The sequence below is a fragment of the Mucor velutinosus genome (genome assembly GCF_035048745.1).
Source record: "Mucor velutinosus strain NIH1002 chromosome Unknown tig00001547, whole genome shotgun sequence".
Taxonomy (NCBI): Eukaryota; Fungi; Mucoromycota; class Mucoromycetes; order Mucorales; family Mucoraceae; genus Mucor; species Mucor velutinosus.
Window position 1 is genome coordinate 178166 of NW_027041901.1, and position 27123 is coordinate 205288.

The following is a 27123-nucleotide window of genomic DNA, read 5'->3' on the forward strand; positions in this document are numbered from 1 at the left end:
ACATGGATGAAGAACCCGCTTTATCAAGTGTTATGGCTTGCCGTGTGTCCTCTACTGCTATATTCTAATTGTACATTGCGCAATATGGTGTAATTAACTTTGCTGAGCATACTAAGCTTTGGAAGCATCTCACTACGTTCTTTATCACCTCTGGGACCATCTAAAGTCATCAAATCTAAAGATAATAATGACCATTTAATGATGGCCATATAAATGGTTGCAGTTTTTTCTACGCGTCTAAACATGCCTCTAACTGTTGAATTTACTCATGATTGCATCAATGCATGGGAATGTCAGACAATCAGAGCGACAAATGTACAATGCAGTCGCGAGCACAGACAACGCACTTGCCGAACATTACTAGGCACCATTATATTTCAAGATACATTTTATAATGTATCGCAACCACATGGTAATATGTGTGCATAAAGAGTGAATTCAAGTTCACTTGCAAGCGTTATTCACGCACTATTACACCAAGCCTGGTAGTCATCCTGTGAAGCTTACACAAAAATATATCCGATGAGGGTACATTTGAGATATGAAGAAAGCAGAAAATGGCAAACTTTAATATGTGCCCGATCCCAGATCTTTCACACATCTAAACTCGAGCAGTAATCTTATCACATTGATCGTGTAACAGATCAAAAAAAGATTTGACAGCTCCGGGAGGAGACCGCCATTAAGGGCATGCAAAACAGAAGCACGATTTGTTCTTTTGGAGTGTGTACATTTCGACGCAAAGAGAAGATGATGAGATTTCATTGGAAGATAATACATTGTAGATTATTTGCTTTTCACCATGTATTAGGAAGCCGACATGCCACTATTGAATCTCGTTGGTTATGATTATCCCGCCTGTGGTTGTACCATGGAGTATAGAGCTTTTTTTTTCTTTCTAATTGAAAAAATCTTTTTCATCTGAACCCTTTTTGCTACATCTCTTTTTCTCCCCTCCTATCTGTAACTTGTTACAAACAGCCAAGCAAGATGCAACTTGGACTTTTGTCTCATGGACAACTGACGTTTGATCCATTCAAGCCGATTATTCTGAGAGGATTACCGACAGAAGATGCATCTACACTATTCGCTGGTAATGTCGTCTTGAATTTGTCTAAAGCAACCAAAATATCCAACGTATCGGTCACCTTGAAAAGCCATGCCACTACCTATTGGCCAGAAGGTAAGATGATATCTATACTTTAGATAAAAACAATGCCTGATTCTGTCTTATTTACTAAATAGGCATTGGTGCTCGTGGAACAAAGTTAACAGCAGAAAAATCGCTTGGACAACAGAGAGTAGAGATCCTGGCTCCCAACATTGATAAAAATGCACCAGTCTTGGTTTTACCGGCCGGAACACACCGCTTCTCATTTGCCTTTGTCGTACCAAATGTATATGGTTCCTAGAAGAAACTGATCCTTAGAATGCATATAAACTAACTTGATTTTGTTTAGTCTACTGTTGCAACTATTGAAGACACTTTTGGCAGAGTCCGTCATGTTGTAGAAGCCGAAGTACAAAGGCCTGGAATTGTGATGCTTTCCAGCTGGCATATTTCCAAACCTGTTATGATCTTGAGGACGTACATGTCCAACTCTCTCCTGACAAACAACTCGCTAGCCAATTTATCGAGAACATTTGAGAAAAACATGGTCTTTGGCGACATTGAAGTATTGATTGAAGCAGCCGCATTTTCTTCGGGCGATCTATTTTATATCCGCATGATTATCGAACCACACCTTAAACACACCCGTATCGAACATATGGAGGTCAATGTGACGGAAACCAGACGCTATAGTGTACCCGAGATGAGAGCATGGAGAAATGACGCTATTACATTTCCCATGCCGTTTGCAGGATCAGTCAGGCTAGCAGAGTTTGGTGAAGTCGATGTGACAACCAAGCAGTTGGCACCCATCTTTGATAAAAATCAAAATGGTATTGAGTTAGTGCATGATTTTGCACATCGCTTAGCGTTTCATGCACCCACATGTCAGCAAAACATTCGCCATACAACCTACATCAAGGAGATACAGTTTAGACATCATTTGGAGATAAGCTTGACGTTATCGTATCTAGATGTTGAAGGCAATCGTCAGTTTATGAGCAGAAGCAGTAGTCAAACTAGCCTTGAAGACACTATCGCAGTACCCGAACCTCCAATAGCCACGGGTACCCTCACTCCACCGCCAGCAGCTCATTTTGCAAATCACAATCACCACAATAGCTCCCGAGCCATCGGGTCTCCAATGGTGCTTCCACGATTAAGCAGACCACCGACACCCACTAGCAACAGTAGTAGCTCCAGTTTACCCAGCACGCCAACCTCTAGTATGACCGCGGCACAACTATCTCAGCAGCAGCACCAGAACAATGCAAGTTGGTCCAATGTATTGCTTCGATTGAACAAGACCAAGGTAGATCAAGATATTCAGGATGGCCGAAACAGAGAAACAATTACATTAGATTCAGCCATCACTGTGTTTGATTGTAGATTGAAAGAGGATTACGGAAGACTACCTTCTTATCATGAGTTAGGGGTGAAGCCATCACTCACTGTCAGTAGCACGAGCAACAAGAAGAACAAGTACAAGGTGCAATCGACAGTGACAACGATGGATAAACCTAATCAACCACATCCTTATTTGTGCGCATGTTATCATGCCTTTTGTAGAGAGATGGAACTGGCATCACAGGCTTTATATCTGCCAACTGAATCAGCACCGGCCATGCCACTCCTGGATCGTATCCCGTCGATCCCCCCACCTGATTACGCAGCTTGAAAAACAGTGATCCACAACACATCAATTTGATATACCCCCCTTCCTTTTTCCAAAGTAATAAAAAAAAAAGGCGATTGATATGAATTTGTCGTACTAAATATTCCAATTAATCCACGTTTTCTGTGTCTTTTGATCTCTATATCGATTTAATTGAATCTCTTTTGTCTCCTTATACTATATTATATGAAATTACATTTGTGCGATATTAAAATATTAATTCTTGTGTTTATTAAAAAAAAGTTGGGGATGAGGACATTTGGCTTTTGCCACTGCTAAAGCATGTAATGCGAAATTTACGGTATGCCATAAAAATGATTCGATTTAACAGGTCGAGACAATGTCAGGCCATTCTCATGTCTTGATTGTAATAAACCTTTATTACAAAAAGAAACGAAGCCTGTATATATCAAGTATAGCACGTGTACCATATAAGCTTGTTCGACAATATGTGTAACAAAAATTAAGGGCTCTGTCTCCAAGCGATATTACATTGAGCCAGCCGACTTTGCGGTTCAACGGGTGGGCTTGCGCAACCACCATACAATCGAATCTCCGATATCAAATGTTGTCAATTCCATATAGCATGTAAAACCATGCCAATTGGAATCTAACCACCAAAATAAAACGTTCTAGATGTCCTGTACCTTGGATCCATTGTATATATATGAAATAGCGTGCAAAGTCGTGCTTACACGATCATGATGTTGATAGAGTGTGCGGAATAGAGACTAATATAAAATTCGAATTCGGTAACCTGTCAATTAATAAACAAGTGCGCAAACTTTATAACATGATGCACCAAGGCACACACGTACGCACAGTGAAAAACTTTGTACTAAAAGGTCCTTGCTTTCTCTTTCTTTTTCTCTATTTTCTCTCTCTCTCTCTCTCTCTCTCTCTCTCTCTTCTCCTTTCCTCTCCTCATTTCAGATCGGTAATGAACAATCCATCATCTTCATCTCCATCACTACATTCATTACATCAGCAATATTCAGCAATATCATCATTACCCCTTCCACCGCCACCACCACAAAGCGTTATACCCAATGATAAGGAATCCAGTGTCGATTCAACCAGTACACCGCGTAAACGAACCCGTGCTACGCCTGAACAGCTTGCTGTTCTAGAAAAGACATTCAATGTAAACCCAAGTCCTAATAATCGGGTGAGAGAACAACTATCTCGAGAACTTGGCATGTCTGAGCGATCTATTCAGATTTGGTTTCAAAATAGAAGAGCTAAAGTCAAAAACGTAGCCAAGAAATCAAGTATGTTACATGATGAGACGCTGAGAATGCAATACTATGCTTCTTCTGCTGCTGCTGCTGCCTGTCAAGCTGCTGTGTACCAACAACGACAAAAAGAAGGCAAAGACATCAGCAAAGTAATGGAGGATCCCATCAAAAGCAACCCTGATTTGTATTATTACTACTATTACTATTATTTTAATCAACAGCAACAGTTGCAGCACCGTCAAAAGCACCACCATCAAACGTATCATCCATATATGCAGCAGCAGCAACAACATCAGCGTTATCATTCCTCCTCTTCGTCTTCTTCCTCATCCGTGCCTCCGCCTCCCATCTCTCTAAAATCCATGCCTCCTCCGCCTCCACCACCTCCACATTCTGTCGCTGCTGCTATTGTAAATGACACGACTGGCTCCATTAGCCCTTCTGATACATTAAAGTCGGATCCATACAGTCAATGGTCCAAGAAAGAGGTCCATCAGCAACGAGCAAGAGCGCACACCATTGGCCCCTATCCATCTAATTTTCAACATCAATCCAGCAACAACAGTAGACAGTTTCGCGTCTCCTCAGCTGAACTATCTAATAAGAACCCTATGATACCACTTAGTATAAACACAAGTAATATAATAGAAAATATCAACTACACCTCCATGATGAATACTGCAAGCTCCTTGTCGCCAAATCAGCATGAGCAATTTGCAAATCTAACCATGCAAGACTTGTCATTCTATGAACAACATCCATATTTACAACTGCAGCAACAGCAACAGCAGCAACAGCAGCAACAACAGCAACAACAGCAACAACAGCAACAACAGCAATTAACGTGGACAGATTTGCCATTTTGTAAGTATCTTAATTAGAGACAGCTACAAACTCACACACTCACACTCACACACTGTCTAGATGAAGATCCCTCTCTCATGATGACACCTACTACACCTTCTATATTCACATCTAATAATAACAACACCTATGATATCCCTTCTGCCTCTACTGCTACGGCCACCACCACTACAAACACTACTAATATACAAATCATCTCTGCCGAAGCACTGCAAATTGGTACCTGGAAGAGAATGACATTTGAACCCAATGACCTCTCATGCCAGTTTGATAGAGACAACAAACTCTTCAGCTGGTGCATCCAAGACGGCATCTCCAAGTTTAAAATGGAATTCCCTCAGGAATTTGTCCAATCTATTAAATTATCATCATTAACGAGTCGACCTGGCTGGGCCAGATTGGAGATGAAGGTATTATCAACTCAACACATCTCGTTCTACATGGAGACACCACAAAAAAGCTGGATCCAATGTCGAGACTATACTGAGGACAAGCAGGCTTCCATCATCAGCCTGCACCAACTAGACGGCCCTGCACTTGCTTTAAAGGCAGAACTAGAATCCCTCTCTAAAGAAAACGACTATCTAGCTACCATCATTCATTAATTTGCATCCCATTGATTGGTGCGCTTGATTAAAACTGTGTAATATAAAATACCTTGTTGACCTCTCTCCCTTTTGCTTTTCTTTTTTTTTTTCTCTTCTTCAACATTTGTTGCTTATTCTCCCTTAACTTTTGAATAATCAACTTTCGAAACACCCTTTAAAAATGAGAGAAGTTATTTCTATCCACGTTGGTCAAGCTGGTGTCCAAATTGGTAATGCCTGTTGGGAACTCTACTGTCTTGAACACGGCATCCAGCCTGATGGTCATATTCCCGAAGAGTTGAACACTGGCGATAACTCTTTTGATACCTTCTTCAGTGAAACTAGCTCTGGTAAGCACGTTCCTCGTACCGTCATGGTTGATTTGGAACCCACTGTCGTTGATGAGGTCCGTACTGGTGCCTATCGTCAATTGTTCCATCCTGGTAAGTTGTTTGTTTATTAGCAAATATTGCATGCGTGTACAAGCACATGTACTCACTCCTTAAATATCCAAATAGAACAACTTATCACTGGTAAGGAAGATGCTGCCAACAACTATGCTCGTGGTCACTACACTGTCGGTAAAGAGTTGGTTGACTCTGTCTTGGATCGCATCCGTAAGTTGGCTGATAACTGTACTGGTCTTCAAGGCTTCTTGGTCTTCCACTCCTTTGGTGGTGGTACCGGTTCTGGTTTCGGTGCTCTCTTGATGGAGCGTCTTTCTGTTGACTATGGTAAGAAGTCCAAGCTTGAGTTCTCTGTTTACCCTGCTCCTCAAGTTGCTACCTCTGTCGTTGAACCCTACAACTCTATCTTGACCACCCATACCACTTTGGAACACTCTGATGTCTCTTTCATGGTTGATAACGAAGCTATCTACGATATCTGTCGTCGCAACTTGGACATTGAGCGTCCCTCTTATACCAACCTCAACCGTTTGATCGCTCAAGTCGTCTCCTCCATCACTGCTTCTTTGCGTTTCGATGGTTCTCTCAACGTTGATTTGAACGAATTCCAAACCAACTTGGTCCCTTACCCTCGTATTCACTTCCCCTTGGTCACTTATGCCCCTATCATCTCCTCTGCCAAGGCTTACCATGAGCAACTCTCTGTCCAGGAAATCACTAATGCTTGTTTCGAGCCCAACAACCAAATGGTCAAGTGTGATCCTCGTCATGGCAAGTACATGTCTTGTTGTTTGTTGTACCGTGGTGATGTTGTCCCCAAGGACACCAACGCTGCCATCTCTACCATCAAGACCAAGCGTACCATTCAATTCGTTGACTGGTGTCCTACTGGTTTCAAGGTCGGTATCAACTGTCGCGCCCCTGCTGCCGTCCCTGGTGGTGACCTCGCTACTGTCCAACGTGCTCTCTGTATGTTGTCCAACACTACTGCTATCGCTGAAGCCTGGGCTCGTCTTGACCACAAGTTCGATTTGATGTACGCCAAGCGTGCCTTCGTTCATTGGTATGTCGGTGAAGGTATGGAAGAAGGTGAATTCTCCGAAGCTCGTGAAGATTTGGCCGCCCTTGAAAAGGATTACGAGGAAGTTGGTTCTGACTCCTTGGGTGATTCTGAGATTGAGGATACTGAAGAATACTAATTTCCTCTTCATCTATACATCATTCACAATAAAAAATTGAGGGAGAATGCTCTCTATCTTTTTTTGTCATTATTTTGTTTTAATTCAGTGGAGTTGATTTGTCTCCAAATCATGTAGCACAACTCGTGCTGTATTTTAAGCGTGTCGCACTGAAATGTCGGCACAATAAAGACCGCAGATCAAGTCATACAAGAATGTGCTTGACGTGTTCTTACATGTGCACTGCTGTGATGCCTTGAAAATAGTCTTTACGGGATGCCACATTATGTTCCGAATCTGATTTGAACGAGACATGGACATGCTTCTTACGTGGATACATGTTATTATAGCTGTAGCTTGCATTTGTCAGGTCAAACTATAATAGACTTGAAACTCTACGTACATCCGATACCCTGGCAGATTCATCTTGCCAAATTTATATAGATTAAACGTATTCACTAGTATCTACTACTCGTATCAGCAAGGCATAAACATCTCCCTTTTCTTTCAACTATCTTACAAGCATGGTTGTCAACGCGGGCGATAGTCTTTTGGACGCTGAGCAATCTCCCATAGTCACTCCACATCGAATCACTATCAAAACAGACCAAAAAAGATGGTGGCCCAAGACTATTTACCACACTTACTGGAGCCGCATGTTTTTCTGGATACAACGCAACATTGTGTGGGCATTAACAGGTGTTGCAATCATGTCCATTGCGGGATATCTGTTACTGACACCTAATCACTCATCCTCTGGCGTTAACACATACAATACGAGTGCAGAAAGCATCCTTAGGAGCATCAAGGAAAAGCTCAACGATCCCTCCTTCTTCAACTATGCATCTCACCAAGAGAAACTAAAGCCATATGGGTCTGATTACATTGCTCCTGATACGCACATCAATTGGCACGCTGTAGCCAACTCCACCAGCAAGGTGAAGGCTGCTTTTGTAGCTTTGGTACAGGAAAAAGACATCTACAAACTGAGGGGCACAATGATAGAGCTTGAACGCACGTTCAATGAGCGTGAAGGATATCCATGGGTGATCATTAGTGATCAAGTGTTTTCAAAAAAATTTAGAGAGTGGATTACGAGTGCGAGCAGGGCGCCTGTGTATTTTGGCCAAGCACCTGCAATTGAGTGGCAGGAACCTTACTGGGTGGATATCAAGAAGGCTGAAAAGAACATGAAGCAGATGGTCAAAGATCACAATATTGATAGCGGTGAGAGCATGAGCTGGCGAAGAATGACTAGGTAAAACACGTTGTTTATTTGTTTTTATGGCTTTGAACGTGTATATTAAATTTGCACCATCTTTTTTTTTTCCAGATACAACATGGGATTCATTGCTCATCATCCGCTACTGAAGGATTTAGAGTATTACTGGAAAGTGCAACCAGGTTCCCGCTACACTTGCGATATTCCAATAGACCCATTCAAAAAGATGAAGTCCAAAAGCCAAAAATTGTGTAAGTTGCGCTGTCTGATGGTGGGTGTGTGTACTCCTCAACTAAACGGCCTATGTATGCAGCATTTGCATTGACCATAGTTGAAAATCATGAAAATATTAACGAGTTCTTCAATGTGGTAAATGGTTTCATTGTCGACAATAAGGATATGCTTCAACCTACAAGCAAGAGTATTTTCAAGGGCCTATTGCACGAGGAAAGTAGAAAAAGGCCAGTAGATCCAAGCAATCCATTGGGCGAACACATCGGCCACTTTACCAATTGCATGATTTACAACAACTTTGCCATCTTCTCGCTTCAATTCCTTAGATCAAAGGAATACACAAAATATTTTGATGAATTGGATGCATCTGGAGGATTCTTTTACCACAAGTAAGTTGTGAACCGTAGCAAAACACTCAAAGCTCACAAAAAGGCCACAACAGATGGGGAGACGCATTACCACAAACAATTGCAGCTGGCCTTTTGTTGAAGCGCTCCGAAATTGCCTTTGATGATGTGCCAGGCTATACCTTTGCTGCTGGAGCAGTGTGTCCGCGAGATATCAGTGAATACGCCAAACTGAAATGTACATGTACTCAAAATGACTGGAGAAGTAAGTTGCTGATGGATAGGCACGCTATGATGCAATCTAATCAAATTCTATAGCGCATAACATGAGACACTGTTCGCCCACTTTCATGAGAGCTATTGATGGCACTCTTTAGATTCATTTTCTAACTTAGTATCATCATTTGAACTATGTTGTGTTGTTAATAAGTATTTGGCAGTTATTGGATTTTTGCATCTCCTTTTTATCCGTTTGCTTGCTATTGATCGTACCAAATGATCGGTTTCTTACCTGCGTTGACATTTGACGTTCAACTAAATATAAACCACACAGAATTAGCATTTGGATGAGAAATCCACAATGATAAGATTCCAAAGATATAAGGTTCTGTAAAAAAAAAATAATCAGAATATACTGGTCAGGTAAAGCTACAATGCGTTCCAACTCGCAAGCTTCTTCCATTTGCTTCATGAACATCAATTTCGTCATGAGCAACGTGCTGGCCACCGCTAAAAAAATTAAACTCAGTGTTTTTTCTTGCTCGAAAAGGTCTTAATGCGGCTTGATTGATCTATTTTGTCAGATTCGACTATGTAAGTTGTGGTTCTCATGTCAGGCTCCCTAATACTTCTTAGGAATACTTTCCAAGGCGCATCCGTTGGTGACAAATAAAGCAAATGTTTTGAATAAACTTATCGAGCAATTCATGAAAATATGAAAAGGGGTTTTTGGCCAAAAAGTCGAAATTTTACATATCAAAATCTCAAAAAGATGATTTCAGGGGCTACGTTAGATCGATAGAAACATTTTGGTTCAATACATACCATAGTAAAAGTCTTCATTATCCAAGGTAAAAAATACGATCGTTTGATTTTTGATGAAAACCATGAGGGGTGCCTCATGCTTTTTGGTCGAATTTTGTTCATGTTTTTTTGATCTCCAAAAAGTTGAGCAAAGGTGTCAAAAAGTAACTGCCAGATGAGAGCAATTGTTTGGTGCAATTCTGACGGTCTAAAACGGTTTCCAGTACAAGAAAACACGGCTCAATTGCACCCAGATTTTGCTGTGTTTTGCACATATCTGAACAGTAAGGCATAATTCAGATATAGTGCTTTTCTGTATATGAATTCTTTCCGTTAACGCAGACGTAGATCATCGTAGGAGAACTAGATCTACAGTTACAGATAGTTTTTTGGAGGGATTTTCAGCAAAAGTGGGATGTCAAAATGCCAGTATACTACGAGCATTTGCTTTGGATTCCTCTGATAAATGCTGTCATAACAAAAGTCTAAGATTCTCTTCAAATGAGCATCTATATCATCCAGTAGATGAAATGCCATGGCTTGTGGCCTTGAGAGGCTTAATTACTGAGCATCTGCTATCAGCTACAAGTTAAAAGGAAACTAAGAAATAATGATGTATCTACGTCTCACTCGTTTTCAAACACATTTCTAGCACAATGCAATTTGGAAACATGCCCTGAGACGATGCGTTGCCATCGAAACTCAGCATCCAAATGCATGGCCTTTCCATCCCTTTACTCTCCAAGCTGAGCATGCTACAGCCTGCCTAATGTAAGGGTGTTACCTCTCAAGCTAAAGCCCTCTACGTCCCAAAGGTAACATGATTTACATGATTCACATAGCCAAATCGTTGAATACCCGACGTACTTGCCATCTTCGTGACGTTGACGAACTCAAACATCGAGAGCTTACAATATGTTCATATCAGATACTACATCCGACAGATCTTTTTTCTTTTCCATCTCTGCTCTTTTGGTTCCTTTTTCTCTCTTTTTATTTCTCTTCAACAAAGCAATAACTCAAATATGGCCAAAACTCTTAGTGCACGTGAAGCATTTGAACTTCACAAGTCTGCTGTTACTCGAGACTTTATTGCTAAACCTCGTTTAGGTGCGTAGAGAAACATCAATTCCATGTAAAGCAAATGAGAGAACTCAAATCATTATACTGTGTAGATTACCGTACTGTTACTGGTGTGAACGGTCCTCTTGTTATTTTGGACAATGTTAAAGTAAGTTGAATAGACCGAAGGGCCCAAATGTTCACTCTGTAACATGCACCTGGCTCTGCCTCTCTCCTGTTTGTTTCTACATTTGAAACACTAAACACCTTTGTCTCGTGTTTATTCCACATAGTTTCCCAAATTCTCTGAAATCGTCAACTTGACTCTTCCTGATGGTTCAGTTCGTGCTGGTCAAGTTCTTGAAGTGCAAGGCAAAAAGGCCGTTGTTCAGGTATGAAAAAGAGAGCATTTAATTGCGTCATTGTTCTTTGCCCCCTTATCGTTTTATGTTCTGTGTTTTTAGGTCTTTGAAGGTACCTCTGGTATTGATGCTAAGCAGACACATGTAACATTCACTGGACAAACACAACATATTCCTGTCTCTGAAGACATGTTGGGTCGTGTATTCAACGGTTCCGGTAAGCCCATCGATAAGGGTCCCAAGATTTTCGCTGAAGACTACTTGGATGTCAATGGTAATTACTGGATGAAACGCGATTTCCACTATAATACAGCTAACGCATAACTACCACAGGTTCTCCCATTAATCCATTCTCTCGTATCTACCCCGAAGAAATGATTCAAACCGGTGTCTCTGCCATCGATACTATGAACTCTATCGCTCGTGGTCAAAAGATTCCCATTTTCTCTGCTGCTGGTCTTCCTCACAACGAAATCGCCGCTCAGATCTGTCGTCAAGCAGGTCTTGTGCAGAAGATGGCCCCTACTAAGGGTGTTCATGATGGCCACGAAGAGAACTTCTCCATCGTCTTTGGTGCTATGGGTGTCAACATGGAAACTGCTCGTTTCTTCAAGCAAGATTTCGAAGAGAATGGTTCTATGGAGCGTGTCACTCTTTTCCTCAACTTGGCCAACGATCCTACGTAAGTTGCTAGTTGTTTGTTATTTGTTTATGTCTAACACTATCTATACTCAGTATCGAACGTATCATTACTCCTCGTCTCGCTTTGACCACTGCTGAATACTATGCTTATCAACTCGAGAAGCATGTTTTGGTCATTCTTACTGATATGAGTTCTTATGCTGATGCCTTGCGTGAGGTCTCTGCTGCTCGTGAAGAAGTTCCTGGTCGTCGTGGTTATCCTGGTTACATGTACACCGATTTGTCCACCATTTACGAACGTGCTGGTCGTGTTGAAGGCCGTAACGGTTCCATCACTCAAATCCCCATTTTGACCATGCCTAACGATGGTAAGTTACGCTGATTTTGCACTGTTTCATCATTAAACTCACCATCTCTACCATAGATATTACTCATCCTATTCCTGATTTGACAGGTTATATTACTGAAGGTCAGATTTTCGTTGATCGTCAACTTCACAATCGTCAAATCTATCCTCCCATCAACGTTTTACCATCATTATCCCGTCTTATGAAATCTGCTATCGGCGAGGGTATGACCAGAAAGGATCATGGTGATGTTTCCAACCAATTGGTAAATATGAACGCACAAAGAGTGGGCGAGTGTTCATGGTTTAACATTTCGTTTTGATTTAGTATGCCAAGTACGCTATTGGTCGTGATGCTGCTGCCATGAAGGCTGTTGTCGGTGAGGAAGCTTTGAATCAAGAAGATAAATTATCTTTGGAATTCTTGGAGAAGTTTGAAAAGACCTTCATTGCTCAAGGTGCTTACGAATCCAGAACTATCTATGAATCTCTCGATCTCGCTTGGTCGCTTCTCCGTATCTTCCCCAAGGAACTTTTGAACCGTATCCCTCAAAAGGTATTGGCTGAATTCTATCAACGTGAGCGCAGCAAGAGATCCAAGGGCGTCTTTGATACTAACGATGATGAAGAGTGAAGAGGAATCGTGTAAAGCAGAAAAAAAAAAAGGAAAAAAAGAACGAAAAACATCCCAACTATCTTTTTTTTTTATTTAATCATATAAAAGAAAGAAGACGAAAACCACCCAAATTTCATACCATAAATAAACTCTTTTTTTGAACAAAACACTATAGCAAAAGTGCACCCGCGTGGAGTAGGATAGCATTACTGGATTTTTGTGAAACTTGGTTGGTTTATTGTATGGAGAAGCACATTAATAAAATTCCAATTTTGCTAATTGATTGTAAAACCCTCTTTCTTTTGTCTTTTTGTTTGAAGATGGCATCCTCTTCTACAAATAGCCATCGGAAATCCGGTGGACTAAAAATGACAACAACGTCCATTCGCATAGGATCTCAACCATTGACGCCACCAGACTCTGGTAAGAAGCCTTTTGTTTCTCCATCTACTTTGAGCAACAATAGGAGCACCGGCAGTAGCAATAATAGTAGGAGCAGTAGCAGCGCCTCAACTGCCACACTCACTAGAAAGCCCTCCCAATTGCCCAAGCTAGATACTGCGGCTCGTCAGCAGCATAAACCAGCGAGTAGCGATAGTAATGACAGCAAAGCGAGTCGAGGTATGTGCTGTTTATTCAATTTGGGCGGGAAATATATACAGTGATCGTAATACCATATCATGCAATCATATTAAATATATTGAGGGGTGGGTTTAATTTAGAATCATCTCCAAAACACATTTCAGTTACGAAAAGTACGCCACAGCCAACAAATATAAAGGGGCCTTCCATATTGAAGAGTGATAAAAGCAGTAGTACGTCAAAGAGATCGTCTATTGCCTCGCCATTGACCTCATCTCGACCAGGTTCCGGGTAAATATCCATTAGCAATAGAAATACACAAGCCTAAAGACAGATTAATTTATGATTCCATGCTGTGTGTTTCATATATAGTCATGTGAAGCCCAGACCAAGTGGTAGTACCAAGCGAGTGTATGACGAAAACTTGAATACCCTGAAAGAGCGCATCACAGTCAACGCAACAGCAAAAGTGGGCTCCAAAGACAACATCAAGCACAAACCTGGAGGCGGGTCGGTAGAGATTTACCACGACAAATTGACATTTGTCAAGTTCAAGGAAGTCAAATCAAAAGTAGGTTCCAAGGACAATATCCAACACAAGCCAGGAGGAGGTCTTGTGCAGATCTACGACGATAAATCAGTGCTTATCAAGAAAGAGGTCAAATCAAAAGTAGGATCGAAGGACAACATCAAACATAAGCCAGGAGGTGGCCAAGTAAAAATTTACAATGACAAAACGATTCTGATCAAAACTAAGGATGTCAAGTCCAAGGTAGGATCAAAGGACAACATCAAACATAAACCTGGAGGAGGCGAAGTCAAGATCTACGACGATAAATCAATTTTGATTAAGTTTAAGGATGCCAACTCAAAGGTAGGCTCTTTGGACAACATCAAACACAAGCCTGGCGGTGGAGAAGTCAAAATATACGACGATAAATGCGAGTTCATAAAATCAAAAGAGATCAATTCCAAAGTGGGTTCTCTTGATAATATCAAACACAAGCCTGGAGGTGGCGATTTAAAAATCTACGACGACAAGTTTGAGTTTATCAAGTCTAAAGAAATCTCATCAAAGGTCGGCTCTTTGGGAAATATAAAACATAAGCCAGGAGGAGGGGATCTGCTAGTCTATCACGAAAAACTATCTTTCAAAGATACAGCAAATCCTCGTATTGATGTCGGCCCCAAACGACGAGTCAAGTCGAGTCAAAGTAGCCACTCAAATATGGTATCTCCATCGTCTTCTATCAATGAAGCAATGAGTCCAATAAGCATCAGTACAGAGCAAGACGAATTAGACAGACAAGAATCCTTGGTAACCTCCCCTATTTCAATGGATTGATAAATAAAGCTTAGTTTATGCATAGTGAGTACCAAACACCTTCCATCCCCAAATGTAGATAAAGAGGCACAGATCCAGAGCAAATCTTAACAGTAATGTAGCGACACCTTGAGGTAGAAAATAGCATTGAAGAGCACTTTAGATATCAGTAATCTTTGAGGCAAATTCAGCTGCTATAGCATCTTTCAATTAGTATTTCCCTAGCTATGAGCATCAGTAACATACATGGTCTTCATGAGTTAACCAGCTGGCCCGCTGCCAAAATCAATTCAAACTCAGTATTAATATTATTTTTTTTTTTCGCTTGAAAAGGCAAATTGAATATAATTTCGACTTGATTGATCTATTTTACTTATTTTGACTATACAAAAAGTGATGATTATCAAATGCCTTCTTAAGGTTTTCTGGAATACCTTTCAAGGCGCAACCACCGGTGTCAAGTAAATTAAATGTTTTGAATAAACTTATTGAGCAATTCATGAAAATATGAAATGTATATTTTGGCCAGAATGTTGAGGTTTTACATATCAAGATGCTAAAAAAGTACTTTCGGGAGTTGCCTTGGATCGATAGAAATATCTTGATTCAATATATACCATAGTAAAAGTCTTCGTTTTTTGCGGTCAAAAATGCGATCGTTTGATTTTCAATGAAAACCATGAGGGGTACCTCATGCTTTTTGGTCGATTTTTGACCATGTTTTTTTGATCTCCAAAAAGTTGAGCAAAGGTGTCAAAAAGTAACTGCTAGATGAGAGCAATTGTTTGGTGCCACTCTGGCGGTCGAAAACGGCCTGTAACATCAGAAATCACTGCTCAAATGCACTTAGATTTGGCTGTATTTTGCATATACTCGAGCATTAAGAGGTAATTCAGGTGTAGTGTTTGCCAGAACACACACTTTTTTCATTATTAAATACATAGTGCATCATACAAAAGTCAGATACACAGTTACAGATGATCTATGGAGGGCTCCAATGTGATGAAGGATGGTTCAGATAAAGCTTGCAGTATTTCCATGAGATGAACAAAAGTGATAAAAAAAAAGCAAGCCGCCGCTTTCTGGATTGCTAGGAAAATGATGCGATTAATAATCAGCATCTATAACAGTAGCGCAGCGAAAGTAACTAGTAATCACGCAGCATTTGAATACGTAATCCATTCAGCCTACATGGTAGTATCATCGTCAGTTTCATGCTCCAGTCAAAAATACATCATTGTTGCATTTTTGGCAACTCTAAAGTATTTAGCTAGCTTCTGCAACGCAGCTAAAACGCCACACTTTTCAGCCAAATCTATCAACTTGGACTGAGCTGTCTTTGATGAATGCTGCCCAAACAAAAGAACCTATGACTGTTTTGTTGTATCAAAAGTATGTAGCATGTGAATCAGCTCGATCCATGTGTATGCCATGTAAATACTAACTGCAATGATGCTGCTGCATTTCTGATCATTGATATGTGAGGAGCATTCAAATGCATCCATCAAATATAATGCCTCAAAACAATAAAAATTTTCTGTTTGGTCAAGGCATATTCATCGTTCAAATAGTAAACAACACATTTGTAAGAACATACGAGCAAACAAACAAATACCTCTTCGGGACTGACCACGTTTTGATCCAAAAAAAGAGTGTAAAGTTCTCGAGTTTCACATGAAATCAACCATGAACCAGGTACAAACGCCTTATTACCAGCACGGCTATTTGGCTTCTCCATTAGGTTTGGAATGACCACATATGCAATCGATGCTGTTGATTGGAATACATACAATCTCTAATGCATAACACATCTTGGGCGCTTCCCAATCGTGATACTATTACCCACAAAGTGACGGATGTTGACCCGATGTTTAAACTTTACTGTTTACTCCTTAAAACACCTAATTCTATGCCATACTGTGATTATACCCTTTTCGAAATATAGCTCTTGTTATGTGCGTCTAGGCGATGCTCTTCATCTTAAAAAAAGCTGTTGATTGTTAGTTTGGCATCGTCAAACTAGGGCGGAATCGAGTAGACATGATGGTAATTCGTGTTACATGCTTGCCACTCCGCCTACGATGTCTAATTTGATCCGCCAAACGCTATGGATCGCGGCACTCTGCCTGATGCTGTTCATGTGCCTAATCGGCCATGAACCAGAGACATGCTCTGATGGCAGCGGATGAAATGATATTGATGGACAATCGTCTATTGTGATTTGTAAAAAAAAAAAAAACTATTACACACGCCCTTTACCTTTTTACTAACAAAACGTCAATTTTCCATGTGTCACTTGAAATCAAGTTTCTATTCTTTGAGTGGTAGCTCATAATCACATCATTATGCATGAAATTATAGCTTATTTAGTTTATATGGTGAATATAGCTAAGGTTTGTTTTGAAGTAGAGTTGTGCGTGATACGATCATTAAAACAAACAGTAGAAATGTGTTTGATACGAAATTTTTATTCGGTTCACTTATATATATATACAATCTAGTACATCCTATCAAGCACGTTGTTCATAGCCAACCGGAAATATATCCTTGCTCAATTCATCTCGATCATGATTAAAGTATCTATCTTCATGCTGGAAAAAGAAATTATAAATTGCACTTCCAAAGCGATTGCTGTTTCGAGTCGGCTGTTGATCCAAGTAAACAACAGGCCTGAAATCAGGCGAGCCATGATGAAATGTCTTTTTCTTGCTACTCACACTGTCGTCCTGCGTATGATGATGGGACCTTGGGGTAGTGGTAATGTCCATGGTAGGTGAATTGGTGATTTGTATCTTGTTGTTACTGCCATTGTGTTTCTTTTTATGGAGCAACCGTTTGAAATCACTGCCTTCGCTGTCACCAAATTTCAATGGTTCAGTATGTGTAGTAGGAGATTTCATGCCCTTGTTGAGCAATTCTTGAAATAAACCAGAGATGGAGCATTCAGACACATTGGAGAGCATAGCCAATGGGTTGTTGGATGCCATTTTAGAGTGTATAAAAGAGTTAAAAGAAACGGAAAGAGCAGAGGCAATTGCATGAACATTTATACTCTCCATTTCTGTGACCTTTGGGTTGAGACTCAATCATGTAGTGCCTCTAAAAAAGAAAGGCCTTGGGAGAAGTTGGATTGCTCCCTTTTCTTTTACTCGTTTCAAACAAGCAACATTATCTATAACATCAATATGTCTAATCTACAAGCAGAACATATTCATCATGCTCAACATTCAAACCCATTGAAGCCTCGTAACCAACTGTTTACCTGTCTCGCATGTCAAGTTGCTTTTCCAACCACTGACCGACAAAGAGCTCATTATCGTACAGAGTAACGTTGTTTTGTTTTGCTGCGGTCAAACACATATATGCTGACATAATCTTATCCATTTGACAGTTGGCACAAGTATAACCTCAAGAGAAAGATTGCTCAACTTCCATCCGTCAATGCCGAACAATTTGCTCAGAAAGTTTTAGGTAATAAGCCAACAAGAATACCAAGAGTAGTTGTTCGTCGACCTGACATGCTGATTGTATGATAGCCCAGCAAATGAAGGGTAAAGAAGAGGAGGAAAGACAGGGTCTCGTCTATGAATGTGTCATTTGCAGGTAACCTTAGGGAAAAATCAATGGAGAGAGTTGTATGCTGACAGAGACGTGCTTTGCTAGAAAATCTTACTTTTCTGAAAACGCATTTTCAAACCATCTCTTGTCCAAAAAGCACAGAGATCTCGAATTCAATGCAGACCAAGAACCCCTGCCTTCGCCTGTCGTTGCTCACAAGAAGAATGATCGACTTTTTTCAGACACGGAAGAAGACACTGACACTGATTCAGTCGTCTCCTCGCTTGCAGATCTCGGCTTGAGCCAAGATCGTTGTCTATTCTGTAACATGGCTAATGGCGATTTTGATACCAACCTCAAACACATGAGCTTAGTGCATGGTTTCTTTTTGCCAGATATTGAATATTTGGAAGATCCCACTGGATTGATCATTTATTTAGCTGAAAAGGTAGAAGATTGCATCTGTCTCTACTGCAATGGACGTGGAAAGGAATACAAATCTCAGGAAGCTGTGAGAAAGCACATGGTAAGTTTTGGTTCCATGGCAGGAGCGTCAGACTGACCTGTGTATTTGGCCGCAGTTGGATAAGGGACATTGCAAGATGGCTTATGACGAATCAGAGAACCCGGGAGATCTGTTAAAATTTTACAACTTTGGCACCATGTCAGAAGAAGATTTCGAAGCCGCGACTGTAGACACAGTATCAAACCAAGACGATGAGTTGATATTAGAGTCTGGAGAGAGATTGGGACATCGTCGCTTCATGAGATACTACAAGCAAAATATGAGACGCTCGTCCCAAGATGAGAGTGCGGATCCGTTATCCATCACACAGGGAGAAGCTGGTGTCGCTTTTGAACCACGCAATAGAAAGGAGCGCCGCAGCAAGTTTGCCATTACAGACAGATCTGAACAACATAGAGCCGACATGCTGCGTCGATTACCTGAAGTTGTACAGAAGCAGCACTATCAAAGACAAGTATCAAAAAGAGATAACCTTGTGGCAACTAGTAGACTTCGTATCCAGAATCCAGTCTAATGGTTTTGGTCACTTATGCCTTTCTATGTGCTGGGGATAATTTTGTACTATTGATGGGAGGCACTCTTCTAACTGTCAAAATAAACAATCCACATTGCTCAGAGTCGAAGCATTTGTTGATAAAATGTTGCGCAGAGACATTTCATTTCAATCTGTGGGTGTGTTGGATGAATGGCTGTTTAGTTGATGTTACAAAGGTTGTAGCTAACATGGCATTTAAAGCCAATGCTTTCCCGAGGCTGCCAACAAGGGACGGCAAGATTTGCTGGTACGATATTTCGAGGAACGCGCCCTATTCCATTGCAATTTAATTTAGGGGCAAGACGTGTTTTTCACTTGACCGTTTCTTTCTTTCTTTGCATTTGAGATTCTTTAGGATGAACATGAAAGATCAGTTTGTCTTGTCAGACGAAGTACTCAACATCCAGCAGAGTGATTTGAACGACTATGTCATTCCTAATGAAACACAAATACAAGGAAAGAGCGACCAAGATTTAGCAAGATATCTCAATGGTAATCCCATCATCCACACGCTCTAAACCACACATACTAAACCATGTGGGTAGAGATAACTGACAGCATCCAAGTATCATCTGAAAATATATCAGACCCTCTAGTATTTGATAAAATACGCAGCTTTCTCAAGTGAGTGTACATCTCTCAAAGACAGCGTCCCACTAAACACCAGCACTATAGATACTTCACCACACCTCCACCTCGTATCCTCTCTCGTTTATTCGACATTTTATTATCAGGTAAATCGACGACTACAAAGCAGACTATATCACAATTAATAGTAACCCACTGAAATCAGCATTTCGAGTCGAAATCAAGGCCACAGCGGATGATTTGGAGAATAATGAAAAGGAAACCTTCAACAACCATCGTCTTCATTTAGAGCTGTATGGATTCTTAGTGCATTGGTTCTTATTATTGGCTGAAGAACATTCTACATCTTCCAACATGGTTCGCAAAGCAAAGCCGAGTTCAGCTGGGGGACACAACTTGAAGACATTCGACTGGAGTGCACAAAAACTGAAGGCATTCGATCTAGCAAGCTGGCTGCTTGACCTCAAGTTGACAAAGTTGTGGACATTACCGCCCGACAGATTGACGTTTGTTACATTATTCACCAAGCCAGCATATCAATTGCTCGAGAATCCAGCACACGCAAAGTCAAACCCTATCAAGGAGCGCATCTTTCGCGTGATCAGTCTGTGTGTAAAGCATTACGATCATTTACCAGGTAACTAGAGGTAGTCTTTAAGGAGTGGTTCATTATGTTAACCGATCTACGAAAGCTGCACAAGCGACCATCATGCAAAACCTTCAATATTGGGAGCATTCTGCTGAACCCATGGCTGAATTGTTAGTGTATATGGTGGACAAGCAAAACTACACTCAATTGGCCGATGAGATTCTGCGTGAGATCAGCAACAGAGAATTTAAGGACACCACCAGCAAAGAGGTCAAGGATTCACCCAATCCCAAGACATTTGCTACCTTTTTACAGACTCTTGCTGAGCTCTCAAAAAAGACAATTTTAAAGAACTTGACCGTGTTGATCAATCTTTTGGCGAGTGATGTAAGTGGAGGATCATGCATTGATCTTGGACAGTGACTAATCAACAGGGTAGTCTTATATTATGAGAGTAGCACTGATCGAGATATTGGGCCTATTGATCGCCGAGTTATTCAGAACAATCGATGATACTCCTGACAACAACCATCTTGAACAGATCAACGGATTCTTTGATCTACTGGAAGAACGCATGTTAGATACAGTAGCTTATTGCAGACAGAAAGTACTGCAAGTGTATATCCGCTTATTCGAGTGAGTGTCTTTTTGCTAGTGGGCGAGAGCCATCATTCACATATTTTGTAATTAGGTTAAAGAACAAGTTTCCCAGTAGAAGACAGACCATTACAAAGCTCTGTGTCCGACATTTACAAGACAAGAGTAGCACAGTGCGAAAATACACTATTCGAGCATTGACAGCATCGATCACTACCCATCCCTTCAGCATGTACGGCGGCGAGCTTGATTTAGAAGAATGGCAAGGCAAATTGGACAAGCTCAAGGAAGAGCTTGAGGTAAAAGATGCAGTGTTAGTCATTCAGCACAAGGCACTAATGCAAAGGATAGCATGTGGCATCTGAAGATGAAGTACGTGACATATTGACAGCCCAAGCAATGGAGGCAGAAGAGCAGAAAGAGGTTAAAGAAGCAGAGAAGGAAGAAAGTGCAAATGAGCCAGCCGATGACGTAGATAAGGACATTGTTATGGAAGACGTTGATGCAGTTATGGATGAAAACAAAGAGGATGACAAGGAAAACCAGCCTGAAGTGCCTTCGGAAGAAAAAGAAAAATCGTCTACTGAAGCAGCTACAGCCGAACCTGATCAACCACAGCAGCAACCAGCCGAAAAGATAGCAGCACCCAAGACCATTGTATCCAACGAGAAGATACAGCAACTTGAAATGATGTGTAAATATCATACAGACGCCACTGCCTTTATCAAACTCATTCATGAAGCAATCCCAACCATCATCCAATTGCTGTCGTCCAAATCCAAAGCTGAAGTACTGGAGTCCATGGATTTCCTGGTAGTTGGCTACAATTACAAGGTCAAGCCTGCTGCTGATGGTGTCAAAAAGATGCTTCATTTGATCTGGACCAAGGATACCAGCGACGAAGGCAAAGGCATCAAGATGAAGTTGATCAAATGTTACAGCAACTTGTATTTAGACAGAGATGCCAAACTCTCGAGACAAGCCAATGTCAACCGCATTGCCAAGAACCTGATTCAATTGACTTATGATACTACATTGGCCGAATTGACATCCTTGGAGCAGCTACTCAGTCTACTAATGGCAGAAAACAAGATTGCTGTCGATGTAATTCAAAAGTTATGGTCTGTGTACGGGTTCACGCAGGGCCGCATACAAAAGTCGCAACGTCGTGGCGCGATTGTCATTCTCAGCATGCTTGCAAAGGCTAAAACGAAGGTAGTGTCTGATAAGCTGGATGTGATGCTCAAGATTGGACTGGGCCCTCTTGGCAAAGAAGATTTGGAGTTGGCGAGATACACATGCATTGCTTTGCAACGTCTGGAAGGCACTCGATCCAAGGAGAAGAGTCGCGGTGTTCATGAAGGTGTTCGATTCCCCAACAGCCATCCGATGTTTGCAAGATTGAAAGACGTGATTGAGATCTCTACCGATAGTCAGCTCTGGTTCAGTTTAGCTGAGCAGGCGGTCAATACTATCTTTTTGTTGTGCAAACATCCTGAATCGCTCTGTGAGGAGATTCTCCGTAAGAAGACAGCCAAGGTATTCGGTGTGAAAGAGATCAGCCTTAACACGTCTCCTTCTCCCTTGAATGACAACTCTACACCGGTGGAATCTTCCTTTACGGAATATGACATGACTCAACAAGCACTGCCCTTTCCTCAGCACCCCACCTATCAGAAGCCCATGGAACTTGCTCAGTTGTTCTTTTTAGTGGGGCACATCGCCTTGAAGGAGATTGTTCATTTAGAGATTGTCGAAGCTGCTTGGAAGCGCAAAAAGTCTGAAAAGGAAAAGGACAAGCAACAGGAAGAAGGGCATACAGCTGTCGATGATGAACTGGATCAAGTTGGCGGTACAGCAGAAGACGACATTGGTGATGCCATGACCAGAATTAGAGAGAGAGAAATCCTGTTTGGACCCAATTCACTGCTTGGTGTTTTTGGCCCCATCTTGACCGAGGTGTGTGCTCGCAACAAGATCTACACAGTAAGCAATACTCTTTCTATCCAAAGAAGCATGGCTGACTTTTTTTTTTTTTTTTTTTTTTTTTTTTTTGCCCTGTAGGACCGTACACTTCAAGTAAATGCCACGCTGGCATTGACCAAATTTATGTGTGTCAGCTCTGATTTCTGTGAAAAGAAACTGCAGTTGCTGTTTACCATCCTTGAAAAGTCCAAAGACGCCAGTATTCGCAGCAACATTGTCATTGCATTGGGCGATATGGCTGTCTGTTTCAACACACTAATTGATGACAACATCACCTTCTTGTACAACCGTTTATCAGATCCTGACACCATTGTACGCAAAAACGCAGTGATGGTACTGACTCACTTGATTCTCAACGGCATGGTCAAAGTCAAGGGGCAAATCAGTGAAATGGCAAAGTGCCTTGAAGATCAAGATCAACGCATTTCCGATCTGGCCAAACTCTTCTTTACTGAACTGGCCTCCAAAGACAATGCCATTTACAACAATTTGCCCGATATCATCAGTTCTTTGACCAACAGCCAGCCTAGCCGTTTGGAGGAAGAATCATTCCGAAAAATCATGAAGTTCATCTTTAGTTTTGACTTTACAGAAAAGGAGAAACAAGCGGAAAATATTGTCGACAAACTGTGTCAACGTTTCCTGACTGCAGAGGATGAAAGAAGCTGGCGAGACATTGCTTACTGTCTGTCGTTGTTGCCATTCAAGTCTGAGAAGCCCTTTAGGAAGCTGCTTGAAGCTTGGCCCACGTATCAAGACAAGATTCATGAGGATTCCGTGCACAAGAGCTTCTTGGAAATTATTCAAAAGGTAAGCAAACTCACTCAAAAGAAGCAAACATTCTGATACGGATGCTCATTTTTCGGGTTAATTATACAGGGTCGTATTCATCACAAGAATCAAAGACCCGAGTTAAGAGCTCTGGTAGACGATTTTGAGCAGAGAATTGCCAAGCAGAGAGGTCCTGAACCTGAGAAGGCCGAGAAATCACCCAAGAAAGGTAAAGAGCGCGATCAAATGGTTGGCTTTGACGCAGTTGTATTGACATGATGTCTAGTTGGAAGAACTGTCAAAAATGAAAAGAAACCAAAGAGCCAGGAGACATCAACCACCTTAGCGGACTCAAAGAAACCACTTCGTAAGCGACAAAGAGTTGCAAAAGAGATGGAAACCAGTGAGGACGAAGACATGGATGAACCTAGCGATATAGGATCTGAGTCAGAAGAAGATAGCGAAGAAGAGGAAGACTATGAGGAAGAGGAGAATGGAGATGACATTGTCCCTATTGTCAATTTGAGAAAGAACAAATCAAAGCATGCAATCAGGGACGATGAAGATGACGAAGACGAGGATGAAGAAGAGCCGGTAATAAGACAGAAATCTACAAGATCTACACGATCTCGACGCATTATCCAAGACAACGATGAAGACGAAGAGGAGGAAGAAAATGACTTGCAAGTAGATGTGGAAGGAGAAGATGAACAAGAAGACGATGCTATGGATGAAGATGAATAAGCTAGACGATTGCACATTTCCAAAACTTTATACCCCCCCTTCCCTTTCGCTCTCCATTTCAATCATGCAGCTATAAAATAAAGTAATTTTCACCCTGTACCTGAAGCAAATATTGATGTATTTAGGATCTACGTTTGACAAACAATTTAAAAGGTCATCTGCCGAGAAATTTCCAGCTTGACATGGCAGAATACAGAAAGCACATGTCTACTCTGTCGATGCCAATGCTGTTTGCAGAATCTACAGCAAGGTATGGATACCAGCTATACACTGAATGTGTTTTCGGTGGAATATCTCATTTGCTCGCTTTCTTTTGTTTCGCATAATAATCCATGAACATGGCCATCTGTGATCCGTGCGAGCCAATTTGATGTCCACATATGGGGGCCCCTTCTATTCATGCAAAGCCTCAAGAAGCATGGGAACACATGTTTCACTTCCAATATGACAGGACACTGATGTCGCCCTGTTTACCCTGAATTCTAGCATGTAAAACTGGTACAATGAAAGTCTCCGGGAACCTTTTCGAGCAAAACACCTCAACCCAATGGTTAGATTTTTGATGTGGTTGCGCTAAAACTTCCGATCTAAAGTCAAACCTTCTCAAAGATTAAACGCAATTTGTTTGGGCTTGATTTGCATGAGAAGCCATGTCTAAGTGTCGACTAATTGATAAGGGATTTTACAGGCAACAAGATACAAATGTGATCTACAAAAGTAAGCTTGAATCTATAGTTTTCTCGGGAACTAAATGCAAAATGAAAAGCTCTCTGGGCAATTCCACTCAAGCACAAAGCAGTAGTCAGTATACGCATTCGAAAACCAAAAGGACGCTGTTAAACGTCTCGGGCAAATATAATTCAACGACCTGATTTAGCCCTTAGAGCAATTGAGAGAAGAAGAAAAAAAAAAAAAAAGTAAAACCCTGAAGGAACCATTACATTTCTTTTTTTCTTCTTCTTTTCTCCTACTATTTTCCTACAAAATACACTCAAGCGCACAACATGTTTAATATGAGCACTGCTGATCTACAGAATCATAATGAAAGATTCAATCAGAGCATGCTGCCTGCTGTTGCTGCGTCTGCCTCATCCTCGTTCATGCGAGAAGAAGATGATTCTTACAATCAAGATAACAAGTCCGAGACGTCTTCAAGGGGTGGCAATGCCAAATCAAAAATGTTCCAATGCACTGGTTACGGTGAATGTCGTATGGTGTTTACTCGAAGCGAGCATTTAGCCCGTCATATGAGGTGAGTGTCGTATCAGATAGCCATGCGCTTGTTGCTAATCTGGCAATTGGCTCTTTAGAAAGCATACAGGAGAAGTAAGACAACTTGCAGCTACGTGAGAACCACTGAATTTGACATTTTGTATTACGTAGAAACCGTTTCAATGTGTCGTCCCCGGCTGTGAACGTATGTTTAGTAGATTTGACAATATGATGCAGCATACACAAACCCACAACAAAACTCGTGGCCCACGACGCACTAAAACGACCTCAACCAAGTCTAAGCGGGGTGGCAAGAAATCAGGCAACAATTTATCTCGACGTGCTAGTTCCTCATCAAGCGATTATGATGAATATGGACCTTTGCCTTCTCCTCCTCCTTCTCGCAGAGGCTCCTCCAACAACATTATCAAGGAAAATCAAATCATTTTACCTAACCCTAAATATCTCGAAGTAGATGAAGACATGGACGAGCTCATGACAAGTGAAGATGACGATGATGATTATGAATTCTACCAAAACGACACCAAGACAATCACCTCTACTTCTCGCTTCCCTGATTCACCAGCATCCTCCTCTGATTCGTCTTTGAGAAACAACAGCACAACCACATCCAAACTGAGCCGACGTCGTAGATCCGCACCTCAAGTACGTTACCAACCTTATCCATACAACAACGCTTGTTCAGAAAAGCAGAGCAATAGGCCACGAGAAAGCATCCCCCGTCGTAACTCTGCCTTGTCTGAATTAGCTACATATCTCGTTGATCATCCCGGTCAGTCTCCTGAAAGCTATCTGACTAAATTCCATAGCCAAGAGATGCAGTTGAAGCATCAACAACAACAGCCATTGCCGCCTAGATTACCCACTCGACGTTTGTCTATTCAGGACCTGTCTAATCCCATCGAGACACTGGACGATGATAGCAAGCAGCATAATAAACCAGAATGTAAACATCCGCAGCAGGAACCCGAACAGCACAGACAAGATGGCGTTGATCTAACCGAAGATGAGTTCCAGGCTATTCAAGGTTTTGGCCAATTTTACAAAAGTGCAATTACGTGTAATAAATAAGTTTTGTAATTTAGTAGTAATAAACAGCTTTAATACTTGGTCTATTGTTTACATGTTGATGGTTACACTTTATTGTGGCCACGGTGTCTCACTTTGCTTCTCCTG

The 27123-nt window shown here is 41.3% G+C and overlaps 10 protein-coding genes across 10 annotated transcripts; 9 read left to right on the plus strand and 1 right to left on the minus strand.

Moving 5' to 3' along the window:
* Positions 1-990: 990 nt before the first annotated feature.
* On the plus strand, positions 991-2789 carry ATC70_006480 (uncharacterized protein; the record flags this gene model as incomplete). The annotated part of the gene is made up of 3 exons (XM_064825754.1): positions 991-1183; positions 1246-1397; positions 1461-2789. The coding sequence occupies 3 exons, from the start codon at positions 991-993 to the stop codon at positions 2787-2789; spliced, it is 1674 nt and encodes a 557-aa protein (XP_064687268.1).
* Positions 2790-3726: 937 nt separating this feature from the next.
* YUH1_2 (ubiquitinyl hydrolase 1) lies at positions 3727-5493 on the plus strand (the record flags this gene model as incomplete). Its single annotated transcript, XM_064825755.1, has 2 exons — positions 3727-4888; positions 4949-5493. 2 exons carry the CDS (start codon positions 3727-3729, stop codon positions 5491-5493), a joined length of 1707 nt encoding a protein of 568 aa, XP_064687269.1.
* A 163-nt stretch (positions 5494-5656) lies between these two features.
* On the plus strand, positions 5657-7081 carry ATC70_006482 (uncharacterized protein; the record flags this gene model as incomplete). Its single annotated transcript, XM_064825756.1, has 2 exons — positions 5657-5918; positions 5994-7081. 2 exons carry the CDS (start codon positions 5657-5659, stop codon positions 7079-7081), a joined length of 1350 nt encoding a protein of 449 aa, XP_064687270.1.
* A 503-nt stretch (positions 7082-7584) lies between these two features.
* ATC70_006483 (uncharacterized protein) lies at positions 7585-9240 on the plus strand (the record flags this gene model as incomplete). Its single annotated transcript, XM_064825757.1, has 5 exons — positions 7585-8318; positions 8394-8533; positions 8596-8905; positions 8959-9128; positions 9182-9240. The coding sequence occupies 5 exons, from the start codon at positions 7585-7587 to the stop codon at positions 9238-9240; spliced, it is 1413 nt and encodes a 470-aa protein (XP_064687271.1).
* Positions 9241-10911: 1671 nt separating this feature from the next.
* Positions 10912-12932, plus strand: RIT1 (tRNA A64-2'-O-ribosylphosphate transferase; the record flags this gene model as incomplete). Its single annotated transcript, XM_064825758.1, has 8 exons — positions 10912-10996; positions 11062-11117; positions 11242-11340; positions 11413-11584; positions 11644-11992; positions 12046-12320; positions 12377-12564; positions 12627-12932. 8 exons carry the CDS (start codon positions 10912-10914, stop codon positions 12930-12932), a joined length of 1530 nt encoding a protein of 509 aa, XP_064687272.1.
* A 302-nt stretch (positions 12933-13234) lies between these two features.
* Positions 13235-14841, plus strand: ATC70_006485 (uncharacterized protein; the record flags this gene model as incomplete). Its single annotated transcript, XM_064825759.1, has 3 exons — positions 13235-13535; positions 13637-13787; positions 13869-14841. The coding sequence occupies 3 exons, from the start codon at positions 13235-13237 to the stop codon at positions 14839-14841; spliced, it is 1425 nt and encodes a 474-aa protein (XP_064687273.1).
* Positions 14842-17330: 2489 nt separating this feature from the next.
* SOH1 (suppressor of hpr1) lies at positions 17331-17807 on the minus strand (the record flags this gene model as incomplete). Its single annotated transcript, XM_064825760.1, has 1 exon — positions 17331-17807. One exon carries the CDS (start codon positions 17805-17807, stop codon positions 17331-17333), a length of 477 nt encoding a protein of 158 aa, XP_064687274.1.
* Positions 17808-18005: 198 nt separating this feature from the next.
* Positions 18006-19418, plus strand: ATC70_006487 (uncharacterized protein; the record flags this gene model as incomplete). The annotated part of the gene is made up of 5 exons (XM_064825761.1): positions 18006-18145; positions 18212-18291; positions 18357-18423; positions 18484-18904; positions 18960-19418. 5 exons carry the CDS (start codon positions 18006-18008, stop codon positions 19416-19418), a joined length of 1167 nt encoding a protein of 388 aa, XP_064687275.1.
* Positions 19419-19795: 377 nt separating this feature from the next.
* Positions 19796-24714, plus strand: ATC70_006488 (uncharacterized protein; the record flags this gene model as incomplete). The annotated part of the gene is made up of 11 exons (XM_064825762.1): positions 19796-19931; positions 19985-20063; positions 20115-20173; positions 20233-20664; positions 20720-21003; positions 21056-21252; positions 21308-21512; positions 21565-23199; positions 23278-24009; positions 24079-24199; positions 24257-24714. The coding sequence occupies 11 exons, from the start codon at positions 19796-19798 to the stop codon at positions 24712-24714; spliced, it is 4338 nt and encodes a 1445-aa protein (XP_064687276.1).
* A 1004-nt stretch (positions 24715-25718) lies between these two features.
* On the plus strand, positions 25719-27018 carry ATC70_006489 (uncharacterized protein; the record flags this gene model as incomplete). The annotated part of the gene is made up of 3 exons (XM_064825763.1): positions 25719-25966; positions 26025-26040; positions 26098-27018. The coding sequence occupies 3 exons, from the start codon at positions 25719-25721 to the stop codon at positions 27016-27018; spliced, it is 1185 nt and encodes a 394-aa protein (XP_064687277.1).
* Between the last annotated feature and the right edge of the window lie 105 nt (positions 27019-27123).